The following is a 20,039-nucleotide window of genomic DNA, read 5'->3' on the forward strand; positions in this document are numbered from 1 at the left end:
TTTGGGCTGGGATAGTAACAGCGGCGAAGAACGAGGCGAGTTCCATCCCCGCACACCAGGCCCGCAGGACTTGTGGAGAACCTGCCGGGAAGCGAGAACTGCCACATGCACAGCCTGAGCCCAGGGGGCAGAAAATGGTTTTCAGCCCACAGATTTGTTTCTTTGGGGACGGGGGGAGGCAACATCAAGGGAAAAGAAGTACTTAAAATATGCTGCGATTCCTTTGGTCTTTGTCAAGAAACGCTGCGCACATGGCTGCCGAAGGAGATGATGACACGGGGCCGCCGGGGGGAAGGGGGTACCGATGGGGAGGCCGTGCCCGCACAGCGCCCGCGGCCGAGGGTCCGGCATTCCCGGGCCCCTCCGGCGGGCACAGCCGGGGCCCTGGCGCGGCTCCGGGGGCTCCGGCATTCCCGGGCCCCGGCGCGGCTCCGAGCCCCCGGCACGGCTCCGAGCCCCCGGCACTCCCGGGCCCCTCCGGCGGGCACGTCCCGCCCCTCACCCGGCCCGGCTCCCCCGGGGCGACCCCGCGCGCGGCGGGCGGGGCGGGGCGGGGCGCGGCGGTGGCGGCGCATGCGCGGCGCGGGCGCCCTCTCACCCCGCTCAGCTATGCCAAGTATGTGCGCGGCGGAGCCGGGGCCGGGCGCGCGCGGCGGCGGCGCCATGGGGCGGTCGGGGCCGGGGCTGCCGGCGGGGCCGCCGCGGCGCTCGGGGGCTGCGCGCTCCCGCGGGCCGGGGGGCAGCGCCCGCTGAGCGCGGCGCGGAGGCAGCGCCAGGCATGGCCGACCCGCTCCGCAGGACGCTCTCCAAGCTGCGGGGCAGAAGGTCCCAGCGAGGCGCGGCGGCGGGCGCCGGGCACCGCCACGGCGGGGTCTGCGCCCCGCAGGGTAAGTAAGCGTGCGCCTGGCTCGGCCGCGGAGCTCCGGCTGCCCGCCCGCGGCCGCTCCTTCACCTGCCGGGCGGCGCCGGGCGGGGGCTCCCGCGGCGTCGGGATGCTCCGTGCCCGCTGCCCGGAGCGCCCTCCGGGGCCGGCCGTGAGCTCGGGTCTCGAATCAGTCCTCAGCGGCGGCAGCGTGCGGCCGGTACCTGCGCTTCTTCTGGGAGCGGGAATTCCTCACGAAAGTGGGAGCTTCTGGGCTTTAGACCAGCGCTGTGTGCGCGTCCCTGCTCCTTGTCTTGTCTCCCACATCTGCTTGTCACTCCCCGGCTGCTGTTTGCCCGCTGGGGTTGGTTGGTTTGTTCGCTTTTTAAAGATGCGCTGGCAATCTTACAGATCGATTTTCAGTTTTATCGTTGTTCCATTTGAGTATGTAGTAGTTATATCTCTTATGCTTTTGTTAAGAAACTTAGTGAAAGATAACGTGTTTAAATATCAGCCAGAAGTACTGAGAATCGTTTGAGCCATATATGGAGTGGCTGGATAAAGCTGTTCCCTGCTTCCATGCAATCGGCAAAGCGAGGCATGATATTGTAGTGAAGTATTTTCTGTGCCCACGGAGTTGGCATAATGTCAGTTTTGACTTCAGCTGAGTTGAAACATTGAAGCTTTGATTTCTGAGCATACACGTGTTGTTGCTATCGTGGCTTAACTTGAAATACTGATTTATTTAATTTTTTGTCAACAGAGTGAAAGGTGAAAGAGATACCTGATTTTTTTCTTGAACACTATATTGAAGCCTTTTGAAAAGGAACCGTTGTCATGTTTGGTATTTGTGCGGAGACATGGTCTCAACTATATTAAATATAAATTAAATATAATATTAAATATATATGTGAAAATGCTAATAGTAGGCAGCATTCTTTGAATGAAACAAAAAGTAGGTTCCTGACCTGTATGTCTCTCACAGCTTTGTATTTATTTAAAATTGACTCACTCCTGTAACAGCTAACAACATCGAAAACTTGCTCTGTGCTATCGAACCACTGGTTGTGCAGATACTTGTTCGTGAAGCAGTTTGTTACTAAAATAAACACAGGCATAAGGGCTTTCAGGATCAGGGCCAAGTTCGAATAAAGGGGAAGCGGTGCTTGCAAATACTGCTAGCAATTGCAGAAACTGCAGTTAGGAGACGTATTTGTAAGTGTATCATTTGGACAGGTTTCAGTGAGCACTTCCAATGGATGACCTCTGGCAGCATGTGGCTGATCGGAGTCGGGGTTGTCCTGAGTGCTGTGGAAGGTGGCGTGTCCCTGCGAGCAGCCCTGGTGGAGGAGGCTGCAGGCTCCTGCTTATTGATGTTTCTGCACCAAGGTTTTGCCGATGGCTCATTATGCAGATACCTGGGTGGGTGTTGAAAACAAAGTTTTCTGCTACTAGGACTAGAAGGGTAGCCTGAGGGTGACACCAGATGTGTCGCTGGGTGTTTAGGTACACTGTACTGCTTCGAGGCCCGTTGTTTTGGGAATTGCAGGCTGTCCTAACCGGTGCGGAAGGACACATGTTTCCACTGCAAAGCAGGAAGTAGCAGATATTTTTGTTTGTGGAAATACAGCTCTCGGATGCTCCATCTATTTTTGTCACCGGGGGGGACTATCCTTGGAGTGAAGCAAGGACTTTGGGATAGTTGTCACTGGCAGGAGAATGCCTACCTGGGAAGTCCCTGATCCAAATAGTCTTCTTGGAAACACAGGCATAACCCTTTGTCCGTTGCCGATTCGTTTCCTAGCTTTTTGGTTAGTTCTTACTAGAAATTGCAGTGTGACAGTGTGTAAGGAGGAACCATTAGAACAGCATGCTTCCATTTCTGGGCTATGGGTGCGGGAAGGAATATAATTGCTGCCAAATCACTGAAACTTTGACAGAGATCGGCATTCATGTTTTCCTCAGCTTCTGTTAGCTGACTGACCCAGGCCCCAGTGTAGCAAAGCATTTCAGTGGAGGGTGTGCAAAGGCTTCAAAAGGAGTATGGTTAATTTTGTTGATTCTTTAATTCTTCAAATCACAGTGATAATACTGCAGTTTAGCTGAACAAGCAAGCTGTATGCTTTTGAAAAATCACCAAATGATGAATCTTTCATCAAATAAAATGGTGATGTTCCAGATCTTATCAAGGATCTCTTCTATCATTAAAGTACAAACCTAAAAAGAGGGTCAAAGGGAAGGTGTTCAAGTGAGTCTTTTTCATGTCTCACTTTCTACAGCAAACTTGGTTGGATTTACAGAGCTGCTCCTTGAATCTTCCAGAGAGGTGTCCATATTTTAACATCCATTATTGGTGTGTAAATAATTCTTTGCTGAGAATAATGTTCAAACAGTAACAAACAGCTGCTTCCATCTGGAATTTCTAGTTGCAGAGGGCTTCGTGTGAAAAGAGGTTATGTGTTTTACGTGAACTCAGTCATCCCCGTTCAGCCTCAGTGGCTGAAGTGAGCGCGGTTTGGGTTGTGCTCCTGTGCAGAGCAGCATGAGGGTTGTCTGACCTGTTCTTTGTTTTTGATTTGGATGTATTTGCAGCTTTTCTCCCAGTCCCAGTGCAGTGGTTGCAGCTCCCTGGCCGGCGTGTGCTGCAGCCAGGGTGGGTATGGCACTGCTGTGGAGTGGAGCTTGGATGTGCTCTGACAGGGGGCTCAAGCGTGAGCGGTGCTTTTCACAGACAATTAAATGTTTGTCTGTTGCTTCAATGAAACTGTCAAGTTTTGGGAACAGTCAGTGGAATTTGTTTACTTGTTGCATGAAATTTTTGTTGTTTAAAAACTTTACATTTCTTCTTTCTCCTTCCTTATTTTTGTGATGGTGTGTTTTGTATTATTCCCCCCAAATCAGGGGATGCTTCTGTCTTGATTGTAGGATAAAGCTGGTAAGGACAGTCCTTTCTGGAGGTTTTTGTGCAAGACATCCTCACCTTTATTTATACAGAAATCCGGGAATGGATATTATGTGGGGCCTTTGTAGCCGTTTAAGCAGTACGTTGGGACTGTTTCTTCGTTGGCATAAGTAAACTGGAGAAGTACTGGGTAGTAACTTTTCAAACCGATTGCACCTGAACTTGGCAGAAGAAGGCAGCCATTTCTGTGGAAGTATGCATGACCTTTCAGCAGAGCTATCCCACTGCCATTTATCTAAATTACGCGGTGTTAAAAATACAGCCAAACAAGCCTGGCTCTTTGTTAGCTATGTGCACATTCTGCTTTGACAGGCTGAAATCTAATTTTGTGATATCACCTTATCTTTTGTCCTTTTGGATGAAGTCTGATGCAAGTGTTATATGACAGTAAATGTGTTCATCTGTCAAAGGCAAAACAATATTCTAAACATTTGTCTTTCCCTCTCTTTTTGCCTTCCTTTCTGGGAACAGATTTCATAGAAAATGTTTACATAGCTTCGAGAAGCAGGAAGGAGCCCAAGTGCCCCCAGGCCAGCGAGGTGCCCGAGCACAGGCCGCAGGTGAACAGCATAACCGTTTCCAAGAAACGCAGCTGGCTGCAGCAGAGCACCCACCGACGACCTCCTCCTCCTCTGGAAGGAGAAGATGCCTGCAAGGAAGCGCACGGGGCCGTTATCCCGGTTCCCAAATCTCCCGTCCCGCTGCCCGAGCCCGCAGTGCCCTGGGCTCCCTCCACGTCGGCGGCGGGGCGGAGCTGTGCCCTGAGGAGCGCTGCCCCGGACTGCGGCGAGGACGGCGACGCCGACGATGAAGGAGAAATATGGTACAACCCCATCCCTGAAGACGACGAGCCCGACCTGCCCGGGGTCCACCCGGCTGCTGTGAATAGCCTTGTTGCTGTGAGCTCCCCGTCAGTGCGGTACAAAGGCCACCCCGGGGGTGACTCTGGGGTGGCCACGAGTCCCCACGAGGGTCCCACACGCTGTGTGGAGAGCACGGGGAGCGGCTGGACGGGGCCGCCCGCGGAGGGCAGTCCGGCGGATGCCGCGCCGCCCGGGGAACACGCGCAGCAGCACCGGCACAGGTTTGCCTGCAAGGCTCCTGGTGTGCCTACAGCAGAGGACAATCCTGCCTTCAAGTGCCCTTCCACAGGTAGGAGTGTTCAGGAGCACAAGTGTTTGGACCTCTGTTGTCTTTTAGAGGAATAATAAACTATTGTTACGTCTGTCTTTTCTCTTTCTCCACCTCTGATGTTATCAAGGAAATTTTTGGTGGAAATGCATGTCAGGTGCATTGAAAGTGACTCAGGTTTTGAGACTGATGCTTGCTAAGTGCAGAGGCACAATTGTTTCTCAGTCAGTTTGTTCATGGCACATCCAGGTGTGGTTGCCCTGTGTTCTCTTTGGCCCCCACCTCAATGAAGACAAAAGTTTTACAGAACGAGCTTGCTGAAGCCTGGTAATGTGAGGACACACCGGGTTTCCTTTGTCAGCTGGTGTCTAGCCCTGGCCTTGGATTCCTGCCTCAAAGCTACTTAATGTCTGCAGAAGTTTCTTTAACTTGCTGTCTGGGGCTTTTTAATAAAGACTTTTTGGTAGACCATACAAATGCTATTCATCACGTCGCTTTCTGTAATACTGTCTTGTTGACTGTGTCAGGCTAATCTAATAGACTGGAGAAGAGTGGTTTTCACTTTCAGAAGCCAGCTTCTTTGTTCCTTGTTATCTTTGGCTGAGTGTTTGCTAGTCTCGTTTCCATAATTCCATTAGTGTGTGAATTCAGCATCATATTAAGGATTTTTCCCAGTCTGTTAAAAGACCCCAAACAAATATAAAGCCACACCAAACAAAAGTAAGTAGAAAAACCCCTCCCAACCCTTTACAAAAGGGTATTACTTTTAATTACTTACGTGCCTCATATTATCTTGACCTTAACTGTAGTGTCCTGTTCAAAGTTAGAAACAGCATAAAGTTCAGGAGACAGGGAATTCCAGGTTCCTTTCTTTGGAGAAAGGTTACACTTTCCACTGACATTTAAGAGCCTGTATTTCTGCCTGGTTCATCAGACAGGACCTGAAACGTTGGTGTGGGAGCCCAGTTGTGCATTGCCTTCTGGAGGGGCTTCTTTTTGGGTTGTTTCCATTCAGCCTCACCATTCTGGCAGCCTCTGGCCCCATGGCCCTGTGTGCTGGGAGCTGCTGTGTCTGGATTCCTGGTGTAGAGATTACTTTTGGGAACAGGGTTTGTTTCCAAAGGCACCAGAGCAACTGCTGTAAACATCAGAAGAAAAAGCTCTTGGTCTTCTGGGGGCTCACATTTTGTTATTTTCGTGGAAATGCTGCAGATACAAGCATATTTGTAGTTGCAACGTGTGTTAAAGTTTTGGGGCGTTTATTACAAATACCTCACTTTATAGCTGTTCTAAATACTTAGACCAGTTTTATTTGCTTGCAGGACAGATGAGATAATATGTTCTTTGGTAGATTTTTGTCGTTGTTGGGACTCTAGATGCTTTGTAGAGGTCAGTAAGTGTGGTTATTTAGGAAGGCCACGTGTGTCCTGCAAACTGCTTGACCTCCATTTAGTTGGTTAATCTCTCTATGTGTGGGTGACTGTTTCTTTTTTTAAAGAAATTAGTCCCTTTCTGTAAGAAGAAAAACATCAAACTTGTTTTCATACTGCAGATGCATTTCTTTCTGAAAGCAAAATTGTCCATTTCAAGAGTTTCCTGAAACTGGGAGAGAAGTTACAAACTTCACCTGATTGATTGTTATGCATTTAGTTAATTAAAGTACTTCGAATGCCGCTTGCCTTCTCCATGTGTTAGGTGGTGATCACACTGAATAGATTAATTGATGATGAAGTGGATCCCTGCTGCTCAGTAATTGGCTTTATTATGGAGAAGTGGCTTAGTTCTTTTTAATCCATTTAAAGTATCTACAGTTATTTTCAGTCAAATTTGAAATGACAGCTCATCCATATAAAATTACTACGTGAAGGGCACCATGGCCAATTTGACTTTATTTGTGTTAGGACCTTGTTTGAATTATACAGCTGTTAGGAAATGGATGTCTCTGTTCCTAGAGAGCTGGGTACATTAAGCAGTAACTCCTGTCAAACAAGAAATTAAAGCTTTGGGGAAAAGTCTCCTTACCTTTCTTATTGATATGAGTTATATATGTCAATATTGCTTGCCATTGGAGCCTCAATGTTAGACTTTGGGAAGCATAGACAGAAAAAAGTGGGGTAGTACAAAATCCAACTCTGTCTCTCTCTCTATATATATATATGGATGGATGTATTTGTTCATTTTGTCATTTGTTGTTTTCTTCTTTGGACAATGGAAACAATTTTACCTTTAAAACCTCAGACATTTTTGCCTTACTTGGATTTCCAAGTTTGTAGAGAGAAAATAGTAATGCCTTTTTTTTTTTTTTTCTTATTATTTTGAGTTGTTATTAGACAGGAGAGTTTTTATGAAAAGAATAAGCGATAGAATTCTGTTATTGTCCAAACAGAACACCAAATGGGTATTTCCTGTAACTGTTACCAGTACAATGGATCATAGTTGTAGAGGTGCTAATTTGTCCCATAGTCTTAATTTACACTGCTAGCTCCTGGTATTAATCTGGTTACTTTCTACAGTAAATGCCATTTATGTTAATAGGATTTGTCAAGTAATTCCTTAGTGAATAATTCTAGCCTTGTTGGCTTTAAAAAAAAAAACAAAACCAAAAGAAAACCTGATTACAAATAAGGCACCCTTATAGCAGAGCTTGGGAAAATACTTCATGTATTTTCTTTATAACTCGTACCCAAAAGGTAGGAGTAAGAAGGTACCATGTTTCCAAGTTATTAATGTAGAAACAGCCCAGCTTGGGCTCCTAGGTCTGTGGGAGAAGAATTTGAGTGGAAAGAACTCTGGAGGCTTTTTTTAATTATGTGTCTCCTTGCATAGGCAAAATGCTTATGATTGAAAAATAGAAATACTTTTTTTGTTACAAGTGCAATATCAAAAAGTTTTTTCACTGTAAAATCTTAAAGTAAATTTTCTTTATAAGTCTTTAGGACTGAGCTCCTAACTGTATGTTTTCATAAACGTGTGTATCACCTGCAGATTGTTGAAGGAAAGCACCCCTTTCTAGTGTTGGCTCCTGATGCAGATTTCCACCATGGAGCTCTGAATAGTGCCTTCAAAAATTTGCAATATTTTTGCTTTTGGGGAGGATTACTGTTGGTATTAGTGTCTACCTAATGAGTGGAATCATCTCATGTGTCTGTATATGAGAGACATCCTGGTAGAACCCATGCATTGAAAGTTGCCAAGACCTGGATTGTGCTTTTGCTACTAAAAATGTACTTCAGTTAGCTGTCTGGGTGGAAAATCATGGTAAGAATGACTGTAAACAGTTTCTTTCCAATGTTATGGCAAGTGAAGATGGATCCCATATTCCCACTTAACCCTGATATGTGCCAACTGGAACTTGGCTTAATTCTTATCAAAACTACAGGGCTCTTTCTCTACTTAGGCTGTGACCATTATCCTGGTTTCCAAATACATCTTTTGGGGCCAATGCATGCAAATATTTTGCATGCGTACATGTTGCAGGCAAGCTTCCAGCAATATACATAGAGTATGCTGGGCAGCAAATGCTTTGTGTTCCTTTCCTTCCACGTGTCACAAATATTATTTTTGAAATTTAATGTTTTTCCCCAGATGGAAGATGCTTTGTGGTTTAGCTATTTCTCAAGTGCAAGGAGCTTTGGTTTCACAAGACAGAAGTGTGTTGATGTGAAATACTTGCATGATGTTTGAGATGCCGGCATGGTTAGGGATTTGGCAGGAAGATCCCTCTGCTCCCTCTTTCCTGCAGAGGTGAAAGCAATTTTTCGGTGGGTTTTTAGGGAGTTTGTGCACATGCTTATGGAGGTCAAGGGCTTATTCATGCATTTGTTTTGGATTCATGGGGTGACAATGCCATAAAGACCTGCTGGTGAAAGAAACAACAGGCTGTAGCACTGTGGAATGGAAGCGGTTCAATCAAAATGGTTACTGCCTTTTTCAGTTTCTAATTTGTCCTGAGTAACTGTTTATATCTTCTGATGGGGAAAATGGGGCCAAAGCTGCTTTTCATGCTGTGAAAGATGCAGTGAGGAGAGGAGAGGTGTTCGTGAGAGCAGCCTGAACAGACAATGCTTGGCCCCGCCGCGGTGCTCCACCAGTGCCTTGGTGCAGCTCCAGCGTCTGAGCAGAGTTGCCTGTGCTTCATGTGCAGGGTCATTAATGTTTAAAATATCTGCAACGAACTCACGCTGGTTTGGAGATACTGAACTCTTTAAATCTGGTCAGTAAAAATGCTGCTACACGTGCTTGCTCCTCTCTGCAGTGAGGTACCCCACAGTGGATGCTCCGAGGATCACACCAGGATGAGGAGCAGGCACTGGTTACCCCCTTCACCTGAGCTTTGGGGGGTTGTGCTGTAACCATCTCCCATTTCAAGTAATGCACTATTTTAAGCAATGTGTTTTCTTTTGCTCCTACAGAAGTGATCCCTGGGTTGATGTATCCATCACAATTTTTTAGTATCATTGTGTATAGTAATGAAAGAAAACGAACTGTCTTTACAAAATTCTGAGATTTTTTTTTACCCTTTTAATAATTTCTCCTTTCTTTGACTCTGAAGCATTATGTGAGATAGGGTCTGCATTGGTCAAAGTAGAAATTTATATAGAGGCAAAAAAGACTTTTCTTTACATGTTAAAAGCAGAGATTCTTCCATTCATTTAGATAAGTAATTAAGATGTTACACAGAAATAATTGCTCTTTTAACACAGTTTTCTAAAGTGCTTCTTAGTTTTTTAATTTTCTTTTGGCCAGTTTCTGATGCAGATAAGAGGTGATGCTGGCCTTATGTCTTAATTGAAGTTGCTTAATTTGATATATCATGAGTTGTTCTCTCAATGCCATTCACAATTCTGCTTTGAACTTTTATATTAGGACAGGTCTAGAACTGTGCCTGCACCTGAGAAACTTAACAGCCTTTGACATCAGTAGAGGTGATGGGTTGAGATAAAGAGTTTGTGTCAGTAGAGATGATGACTTTGTGTCTGTTGAGGATCCAGATCAGTATTTCTTATGGATTCTACCGCAGAAAAACTGTAGCCCTCTTTCACCCAGTGTTTGCCACAAGAACAATTTCGAGGTATTTGGGCTCTTCTATTTTGATTTGCTGCTTTTTCACTTTTAATACATTAACTCAACACTTCCATTAGGTGTGAGAGTGGCTGTTTGATACTTCAGTAGCTTAGTGTAGTAAGTAGCTGATAGCTTTCTGACCAACTTATTCACCTCGACTTGCAGCCCAAAAATAAATTGTAGATTTTCTCAGTAACTTTAAAATAACTCAGAAACCATATCTTAGGCAATGAGGAATGTGACATATATAACAGGGTAGTCAAATGTGCCTGTAAAACAGCATGTGTTGCTGGCAGTGTGTGTGACAGTGATATGTGTGCCCAAACACACATAAACAGCATTAAACAGGGTCAGACAAGCATGTTTACTCTGCTAAATCACTGCATATGTCTGGCAGGGGCTATGTTGTAAGTCTTGAGTCTGAGCCCTCTCTTCCCTTGGCAGGGTTGTGTAGGGGCAGGTCTGCTGGAAGAGGACACCAGTGACTGTCCTGTGGACACCTGCATGGATGGGCTGGGAGAGGGGCCTGGTTTGTGAAGCACTGTGGGCTCTTCCTGTTTCTGTGGTCATGGAAAGGCTTTGTGCTTTTACTGAGCCACAGTGCTGAGCAAAGTAAAAAGTGGCTTTATTCTTAAGCTGAACCCACAGCTGATGCTACACACAGTTACTTAGGGTGTCAGTTCATTTTGACTTGGGTTGCATTGTCCTCTAATGCTTTTTTTTTTTTCTGTATTCCTGCTGCTAAAGTGTCAGAAGGCACAAGGTAAATGTATTAAAGACAGCATAATAGAACAACCCAGGCTGGAGAGGGCATCAGATGATCGTCTGTCTCACCCTTTATTGGAACAAGGAGCCTAAATGAGACTACCTACCCTCCCCTCCACCTTGCAGTTGCAGCTTGGAAACCTGCAGTGGTGAAGACTCTACCGTGTCCCAGGTTGTTCCAGGTTGTTCCAGGGATTGAGTGTTCTCACTGTAAAAGATAAATGTTATGTACACATACAGCTGGTCAGCTGTGTATAAAAAACTGACCATCCCTGTGCTGTCCTGGTGCAACAGGTGCCTCTTACGTTTGGTCTTCTCCTACCACCCTTCTGTAAGGATGTTTTTCATGTCTAACTGTGGTTTGCAGCACAGTCTCATAACTCTGTTGAGAAAAGAGGTGCAACTCAGTTTTGCTGTCACCCTTGTGAGAAAGCTGTGTCAGATGGGGAGGCTGGGAAGTGAAGTGTTACTGGACTGTGCTACAACTCCTGCAGCTTGTTCAGAGTTGTCATGTACACTCTTGTAAAATTGCGTGCATACCTCAGCACATTGCTGGCTTTAGTGGAACAACATGTGGCTCAGTGCTGATGGGAATACCATCCTGCATAATGCTCGACTGTTAAGTTTCCTCCAGCCACATATTTCACTTTAACTGTTTGGTGCTGAACGCAGCAGAAGCTGGACACATAAAAGTCATAGTGTTAGATTGACTCTTTGGTTTTAATGAGCTGGAGGGGGGTGGGAGGGGGAAGTTTAATTTGCTGGCCTGCTTTTCCAAGCCTGTGCCAGAAACTTTTGACAGAAAGGAAAGATTAATGTTGGGGGCTGCAGTGTGGCACTGATTGCTATAGAGCTCCACGCCAGCCCACCAGTGGGACCGTGTGGTGATTTGCAGTACAAGGGAAGGCTTTGTCTGCCTTTATCAAACACCACATTTCTAACGAGCTGCTTGCCAGAAAAGCACAGCAGGCGTGCTAGAAATAGCCCTTCCCTTGCAAGGGAACTACTTCCATGAGATGCAGGATTAGATGAATTTTCCTCTCTTTCTCTGGAAAACAGATTCTGTGCATTATTCTTCGTAACTGAAACTTCCTTCTATAAAGATACTCTTTTAAACAACTGTCTGCAAAAGTTACTCAATCCAAACTTCTATTGAGACTAGAACTAGCCTTTGTAGGGTTTTTCTTGGAAGGGGGTGGGGGGACCAAAACCGCAGCAAATGACTTTGGTCAAAGACTAGATTGCCTGATTTAGCTGTTTAAGCTTGGTGAAGTATAAAAAGTAAGTTACAGTCCAGTGGTGAAAATTAATTTGAGTGCACAAAGCGTTTGTAAGAATCACTCACTGTGGACTTGAAGTGATTAGTTTAGAATTAAAGTAGTAAGTCCTTGGCAAATCTGAAGGTGAAACCTCTATAAAGTATGGTTTACTGATCGTCTTGTGAAAGCAGCATTGCTCTCTCTTTCTTTTTATGTGCTGTAAACAGTCTCCCTTTCCATGGCTAGCAAAGGGAATGATGGATGGATAAAGGTGCTTGAGTCTCTGTGAGCTGCCTGGGCTAATTGCATCGGACAGGGTTGGTGTGCTCATAGCACCCCAGCCTGCACAGGCAAGGCTACCCAGTCGTCTTGGGAGCTGCTAACATTTGAAAAACGATAAATGATTGGGAAGGCTGTTGCTAGCAAGAGCCACTCTTTGTTTCTTAAGGGGAGGAAAAGTGACTCTGAGTGAAAATAGTAATGTAATTTTATTCACATCTATCATTCTGGCCTCAGCTTCCCTCTTGCATGTTTCCTTAACTCAGGTAAATTGATAGATTTTCCTACAGTTATTACTGCTTCATGCTGGCAAAAGTGAGAATGGCTTGAGCAAAACTTGGTATTTGCATTTCCTTGAGTATTTGAGCATGAGGTGAACCACAGGTTCCTGTCTGTGTGCAGTACTGGCTTATGTCTAATTGTGTTCCTTAATTAGCTGTTCTTTACTGCTGAATTGGGGGAGTGTTGTTGTTTTTTGGGTGTTTTTTTTTTCTCTTTTTAGCATCAGTGCTTGCTGGTTTTCTGGGGGTTTTTTGGTTTGGGTTTTTTTTTGGGTTTTTTTGGTACCTTGAAAGGGCGGTGATTTCCTTTGAGGATGTCACTTGGAGCTGTCTAACTTTAAACTCTCTTGTGGGATGGTAGTGCCAGGAAACATGGAAGGTTGCTGGCAGGCAGTGAGGTGAGGCAGTGCAGGATGCAGCTTTTGGAAGGAATAAATCTTACATCCTGCTCCAGAAAGGAGAAGCTGAGAGAAATGAAAGGAAAGATGTGAGACTGCCTGCATCTACACAGGAGAAATTTAGGGCTCTTTGAGGTCGTAGAGGGACACAAAGAGCCATATTCTTTACTAGAGACAAGTGTCTTTCCTCTAGGCATAAGAGGAGTGGCAATGCTGATGTGTTGGCTGTGTAGCTAACTGCTCTGTAGACAAGGGTGCCTTTGCCATATTTCCAGGATTTTTTATGAAGTCTGGTTTCCTTGCACTTTGCCCCAGGAATTTGGCCGTGTGTGCCTGTGTGGAGGGTGCACACAAGTGGATTGAGCTGAATGCAGCGGGTGCAATTGCTCATTTGTTTAGATGTAGTTCCTGGCCCTTTCATCGCCATAAAGCAGAACAAATCTGGCTTTTGACAATGAATTGCCAAATTTGGCTGAACGAGTCAGCAGAGCACAGCTTTCTGAACGCTTGTGAGCGTCTGACTGAATGAGTGATGGTTGTCTGAATGAATTGTACCTACCAGGTTATGACAGATTAACATGTTTTCCCCGAGTTCAAGATTTTTTTTTTTCATTGCTGAGAATTTCAGTTTGAAAATGAATATTTCTTCTCTTTTCTTCTGAAGGGTTTGGAGCTGCTCTTGCACGCAAGCCTGATATACCCTCCACAGAGGTTTCTCCTCCGAGTCCCAGTCCCCTGAAAAAAAGCGGATCAATCAACTGGCCTTTCCCTGATAGAATTAAATCTCCTAGGACAGTGAGGAAGCTTTCAATGAAAATGAAAAAGCTGCCAGAGCTGAGCAGGAAGCTGAGTGTGAAAGGAACTTCAAGCCATAGTAGTTCAGATAATCCTCCTTCCCTGCTGAAAGGTAGCTGCCGGGATACAAGCCATACAGTGTCTTTGCCTTCTTCTGGAAACTCAGCTGCAGCTGCCAGCAGGAATGTGATAAGCCGTTACCACCTTGACAGCAGTGTGTCCTCACAACACACCTACAAAAAGAAGAGCTCAAGGAGCTCCAAATCCTTCAACAAAGGTGGTTACCTCAGTGATGGCGACTCTCCTGAACTTATAACAAAATCAGGTAAACACAGACATGAAACCAAGTGTGGGAAAGGAAAGGAGAGCCTTCCAAGTAACGGTGGTAAACCCGAAATAGATATCGATGCCTTCAGACACTACAACTTTTCTGATCAACCCAAGTGCTCTCAGTACATCTCTGGACTCATGAGCATTCACTTTTATGGTGCTGAAGACTTAAAGCCACCACGAATAGACTCAAAAGATGTTTTTTGTGCAATACAGGTTGACTCAGTAAACAAAGCAAGGACTGCTCTGCTCACATGTAGGACAGCATTTCTTGACATGGACCACACGTTCAACATAGAAATCGAAAACGCTCAGCACTTAAAGCTGGTGGTGTTCAGCTGGGAACCCACCCCACGGAAAAACCGAGTGTGTTGTCATGGAACTGTGGCTCTTCCCACTCTCTTTCGGGTCACCAAAACACATCAGCTGGCTGTCAAACTGGAGCCCAGGGGGCTCATTTATGTCAAGCTGTCGCTCATGGAGCAGTGGGAGAACTCTCTTGATGGCCTTGATGCAGACCGTGAACCTGTGATGTTTGGGGTAGATGCTCGAAAAGTTGTAGAGAAAGAAAATGCAGGCTTGATGGTGCCACTTTTGTTGCAGAAATGCATTCTGGAGATTGAAAAGAGAGGCTGTCAGGTACTGTGCATATTTTAATCTCTTTTGTCATTATTTCTGTGTTGAGATCGCTGTTGTTGCAGTGTAAATAGTGAGTGGAAATGGGGGAAATTAAAAACATCTTTGCAAGTCAATTTTTTTCTGTTGCTGCTTGTGTTTGGTGAACACTAGTCATTGTAACGTAGGAAGAATAACAGGGCTGTGTGCAATCAGTGCTTCCAGTTTGGCCTTTATAGAGAAGTACACTTGCTCACAGGAGCTGCTCCCAGCAGGGCTTGAGGCATGGGGACTGTGAAACAAACCTGCGGCCCCCAGCGTATAGAGTCACCCTCAGAAAGCAGAGATGAGATGAGAACGTGCTAATGCTTGACGCGAGACATGGATCTGTCTGTAGGGACACACATCTAAATGCAAAAATTATATGGTTCACTGTTTGCTCCAACCCAAAGCTGAGACACTGTCTTCAGTGGCACGGTGCGCCCATCTTTTTGTGCAATCTGAAGCCAGTGTGCCTAAGACCCACCTCTGTAATCGCTTTGTAGGCAGCATTAGGATGAGAGTGAGTCCCTGAGGGGCTGAGTTAGTTCTTTCCTCACACCACGGCTCCTTGTCTTTCTTCAGGTTGTTCTCAAAATTGGGACTGCTGCAAAGCAGAAGTGCCCAGTGTCTTTTTTTTCATCCCATTGTTGGTTATGTAATCTAATGAACAAAAATATCTATGAGAAATGAGGTATGGAAACAAATCACTGGTTATGGATGCTAGACAAGAGGTCTATTAGGAAGGACTGTGCACAGTCCTACACTCAGATGTTCCCCTTGGCAATTAATTTGAAACTGGTGGGAGGACTCTTGCCTGCTCTTCCACAGCTAGGTGAGCCCTCCTTGTCTTCTGCACCTGTTCTCACTCAGGTGAAATTGAGAAGTAGTGACACCTACCACTGTTACTATTTTAAATTGCTGACAGATTGGATATGCTTCCAGGTGTGATGAGATTAGCCCTGCTGTTTATAACCCAGGTCATGAACTATAGAGGGAAATGGAACTCTGTGTGGCTCTTTTGCCAAAAGTCATTGCTGATGTAAACCGTGTGATTTTTCTTGTGGCTACTTCTCCTAACATCCAAAGCACTGGAAAAGAGACATTTTATTCTTTCCAGTATATGTGTCCTATGGTTTCAGCATTTTGTTATGGGCTTATTAGCACCTAGTCATGCAAATGATATTGGGTAATCAAGGCAACAGTGGTAATGAAGCAATTGGGATTTGAGTTATCTGAGTGTACGTGATGCTTTTGAGCATGAAATCTATTTTTGTATTTGCACAGAGAGAACCAAAACTATACTGTTACCTTCTTCTTATAACCATGTGCTTGTCTCAGGTTTTTGACTCTCCTATAGACTGCAAATACTGTCATGGTGCATAATCTCCACTTGAATTTCGGATGTGGCATGAAGAAACTTTAAAAGAAATTGTCTTAGGCATATTAGATCATATTCAGTCTTGAGAAAGGGGCAGTACAAATTCCATTGGGTAACTTACCATTTATTTAAACTGGAATGTAATATATGACCAGAAAAATACTTTTGCTTGCATACCTGCATTCTCATGGTCTCAAGACAGTACAGGTGGGGTTCTTTGTTTTGGTTTGGTTTTGGATAATTTTTTGTCGTGAGTCCATGGTAGTTTTGAATTAATCTTTTACTGCTCAGTACAGCTGCCTATAATGCTAATTAAAGTAAAATGAATTTTTCTAAGATTTAGTTTTGTAAGATCACAGGAGTGCCTTTTATAAATGGTTTTGATGAAAATGAAAAATAGTGACAAAATGGAAAATTTCAATACATGAAAGCACACGATTTAACTGGTAATTTAATTCATGAGTGGTGTGGGTTTCACTCCTATCACCTAAAGCATGTTAAATAATACCTGTTTTGCAGAAAACTTTCAATATAATTTGAAACACGTGGAAGTCAGCATCTTGTCAACTTTAAAACAACATATTATAGGTGTAATAATGGAGTAGTCATAATTTTCTTGAAACTCTGGTTAAGGGTATAAAAATAAATTTTAGGTTTTTTACTATATAATCTAATACTGTAGGAAAATGTTTTCACTTATTTTGGGTTTGTGTTGGTTTATTAATTGATTTGCAACTTTCCTCATTTTTAGTATGGAGTAAGTTGTATGACTTTTTCGTCTGCTAATGATTAATAACTGTATTTGTACTGCAATTTTCTATACATAAAACTCTAAACACTTCTCATTTCTTTCTGCTGAAGTTTGAATTCTATTTTGTATAATTAAACAATTATGCCAGGAAAAATTATGATGATCTGAGTAAGTAGGATGAGAATCAAATATATGTTCAATCTGGATTTCTTTTCTGATTCTGCGTAAAAGCAAAACATTAAACAATTCCTGTTTAGAACTTGTGTTACGTCAATGAAACACAGCTCAGCAGGTTGACTGTTGAGAAAACAGGAGCATCATTCCCTAACACACCACCACAATTCCCTGCCTGCTGCCCATTCCCCGTGTGTCCTGTGAGGTGACCCGTGCTGTGTGTGCTGGTGGTTTGCCCCGTTGGGCTGTCCCACGTTGCATTCCCAAACAGCTGCTGCTGTTGGGCTCTCTGGGGGCACAGCACACCATGTCCGAGTTATTTATTCCCTGGGCAGGCCAGGGGCTGACGTGGGGCCTTGTTTGTGCTTGCAGGTGGTGGGGCTGTACCGGCTCTGTGGCTCGGCAGCGGTGAAGAAAGAGCTTCGAGAGGCCTTCGAGAGGGACAGCAAGGCTGTCATTCTCTGTGAGAGCCAGTACCCCGACATTAATGTCATAACAGGTAATGCTTCTACTTGCTTTTCAGCCAACAGAGCTGTGCCATGTTCCTCATGTACCTTTGGAAGGGTGAATTTGTGCTTTGAGCTCTTTTTCTGTTGTCATTTTAACAAGCTTTTAGCTGCTGATGGAAGCTGGCTGGGAATGAGTGCAGTTACCGTGGGGATGTGTAACTATGGATGAAGCAGCAGTCATTTTTAGGGGGGGAGGACATGGAAGGACCTGCTTTCAGTAACTGCTCCACCAGCTACGGAGGGGAGTCTAAAAGGAGCTGGGGTGTTGGAGCGGGTGTAAACCTCTGCCATTGGTTTGTGTTGGGGCAGACCTGGAAAAGCTTGGTTGTGATCAGGCAGCTCTGCTGTGCTGGTGGCTCCACTCCGTGTGACCCAGGGGTATCTTGGATTAGCTGTTGTTCTCCCTCTTACTTTGGAGATTGCAGGAGTTATGGAAACAGATTTCCCATTGTATTGTGCAGGCTGGTTAGAGCTGCAGGAAGGTGCCTTCATTTGATCACTGCTTTTTAAAAAACCTTTGCTAAGTTTTCCCCTGCTCCCTGGAGTGGCCCTTTAGTGGTGTCACTGCAGCAAGCTCCAGGCACAGGTAAGGTCCTGGGAAACCTGACTGTGTCAGCTCCTTACATGGCTCTTTTCACAGGAGTTGCGCTGCAGAACTGAAGTAAGTTGTTGAGGTTTTTCTGGTTTGCTAAAAACTGTAACAGTTTTGTAACTATTGATACTTGTTATGTAAGCTTAAGTTGATCTAATTTCAGGCATCACTGAGTAAGCCAGTTGCTCTGAGAAATTAGTCAGAAGCATTCACTGCCTGTATATCAAGGGATGGAAAACGTAACAGAAGTCAAGGTATAAATTTTCTATGCCAAAGCCCTTTCTGTAACATCCAACATTCAGCTGTGTAGGAGAGTTATACCCTGTTTGGTGGTTTATTTCATTTCAATGTACTGGGAATTAATTTTATTCATTACACTTTGTAATTATACAACACGTTATCAGAAGATACTACTCAATGACATTTACTGAGTTACATAAACCTCTTGGTTCAGAGTGTGCAGCCAGTCAGTTTGCCTTACTTGCCTTGGCAGATTTTGCTGTGGGGTTCAATGTTGCTCACAAGTACCAGCATTCTCAGCATCAGAAACTTGTATTTATAGAATCATAGAATTGTTTAGGTTGAAAAGACCTTTAAGATCATCAAGTCCAGCCATTAACCCGCCAATGTTTCATTCTGATGTTATACAGCTTTTGTAAATGAGGTGTACGGTAAAGGTAAAAAGTATAAATTATCTTTTAAACTGGTCATTTTCTTCTCTTTACAAATAAATTAATGAGAAAAAGTGGTGGTAACTTAGAAGATCAGATTGTTCCATGAAATTATTGAAGTCTTATTTTCTCAATTTTTTTTGTCATCAGTTCATATGGTGGGGTAAAACCTCTCTGTTGCTTTCTGGCAGCAGCAAAAGCTGTCTGATGCTGACTTGTCAGCAGATAAATGGCAGACTGCAGTTTGGGTCATGTTAACTTTGGGGTACTGAAAAACTTTTTTCTTACTTTTTAAAATTTCAGATACTAAAAATGGCATTGCACTTCCATGGTACAAGTAATCATTAAAATAAAGTGGTATTTGTAGAAATTGTTCAGGAGTATCATGGGGTAAAGGGTGTAGGAATTTAATATTTGTCTGTATACAACAGAACCTGGAACATTTCCTAAGCATTTTGATTTTCCTGAGTATATTGTACACTCAGAACCAAACAGAACTCGTTGAAGCCAAAGTCTGAACTGCAGAAGAGCTCAGTGCTACTGCAAAGCTCTGGAAGAGCAGCAGCACAGTCTGACTGATCTTTCCCTCATGAGTTTGTGCTGGGGTGGTGAAATTGAAATATTGAAGTACTTTTCCCATGTATATTCCTGCAAGCCTCACTGCTGGTGGAGATCTTTTGGTGACCATGCAGGTGTGGCTTGGTGGTGGTACTGCTGGAGGACACTATCTTGCATCTACAGTTTGCATTGTGAGAGTGAAAAGACTACAGCTTTGTTTTCTGCCTTACAGAAAGTCTACTGGGTATCCTTTTGTTTGCATTCTATTGCAAGAGTTTACTTACATGCTGCTTTCCTTACAAGGGAAAAAGAGTTTTAAGGAATTACATGAGAAAAGCAGATTCTTCTCCCTGGTAGCCCTGCAGCTGTGCCTGAGCTGCCTGTGTCAGTGTTGTGCTGCCAGGGCTGACTGCAGGGCTCTGTGGGCTGGGGGAGCAGGCAGGGAAGAGCTGTTGGCATCCATGGCTTCCACTGACCAAAATGCAGCCACTCTTAATTATTGGAAACTGCCAGCTGTGGATTGATGGGGTAACCTACAGTTTTTGTGGAAAACTGAGTTAGCCACTGTGCTTAGTGCTAGCAGTAAAAGAGCCCACAAAACTTGCTGGATATGCTTAGGGAGT

General features: G+C 44.5%; 1 protein-coding gene across 1 annotated transcript in view; it reads left to right on the forward strand.

Annotated features, from left to right (window-relative positions):
- The first annotated feature begins 209 nt into the window (after positions 1–209).
- The window catches only part of SYDE2 (synapse defective Rho GTPase homolog 2), a 28,492-nt gene continuing 8,662 nt past the window's right edge, over positions 210–20,039 (forward strand). The window contains 7 exon segments of the mRNA XM_066192537.1: positions 210–277; positions 279–402; positions 405–459; positions 462–887; positions 4,296–4,976; positions 13,666–14,765; positions 17,459–17,585. Coding sequence (XP_066048634.1) covers positions 210–277; positions 279–402; positions 405–459; positions 462–887; positions 4,296–4,976; positions 13,666–14,765; positions 17,459–17,585 — 2,581 coding nt within the window.

Source organism: Chamaea fasciata, unplaced genomic scaffold, assembly GCF_029207755.1.
Source record: "Chamaea fasciata isolate MVZ Bird 193981 ecotype frontalis unplaced genomic scaffold, bChaFas1.0.hap1 SCAF_10, whole genome shotgun sequence".
Classification (NCBI taxonomy): Eukaryota; Metazoa; Chordata; class Aves; order Passeriformes; family Sylviidae; genus Chamaea; species Chamaea fasciata.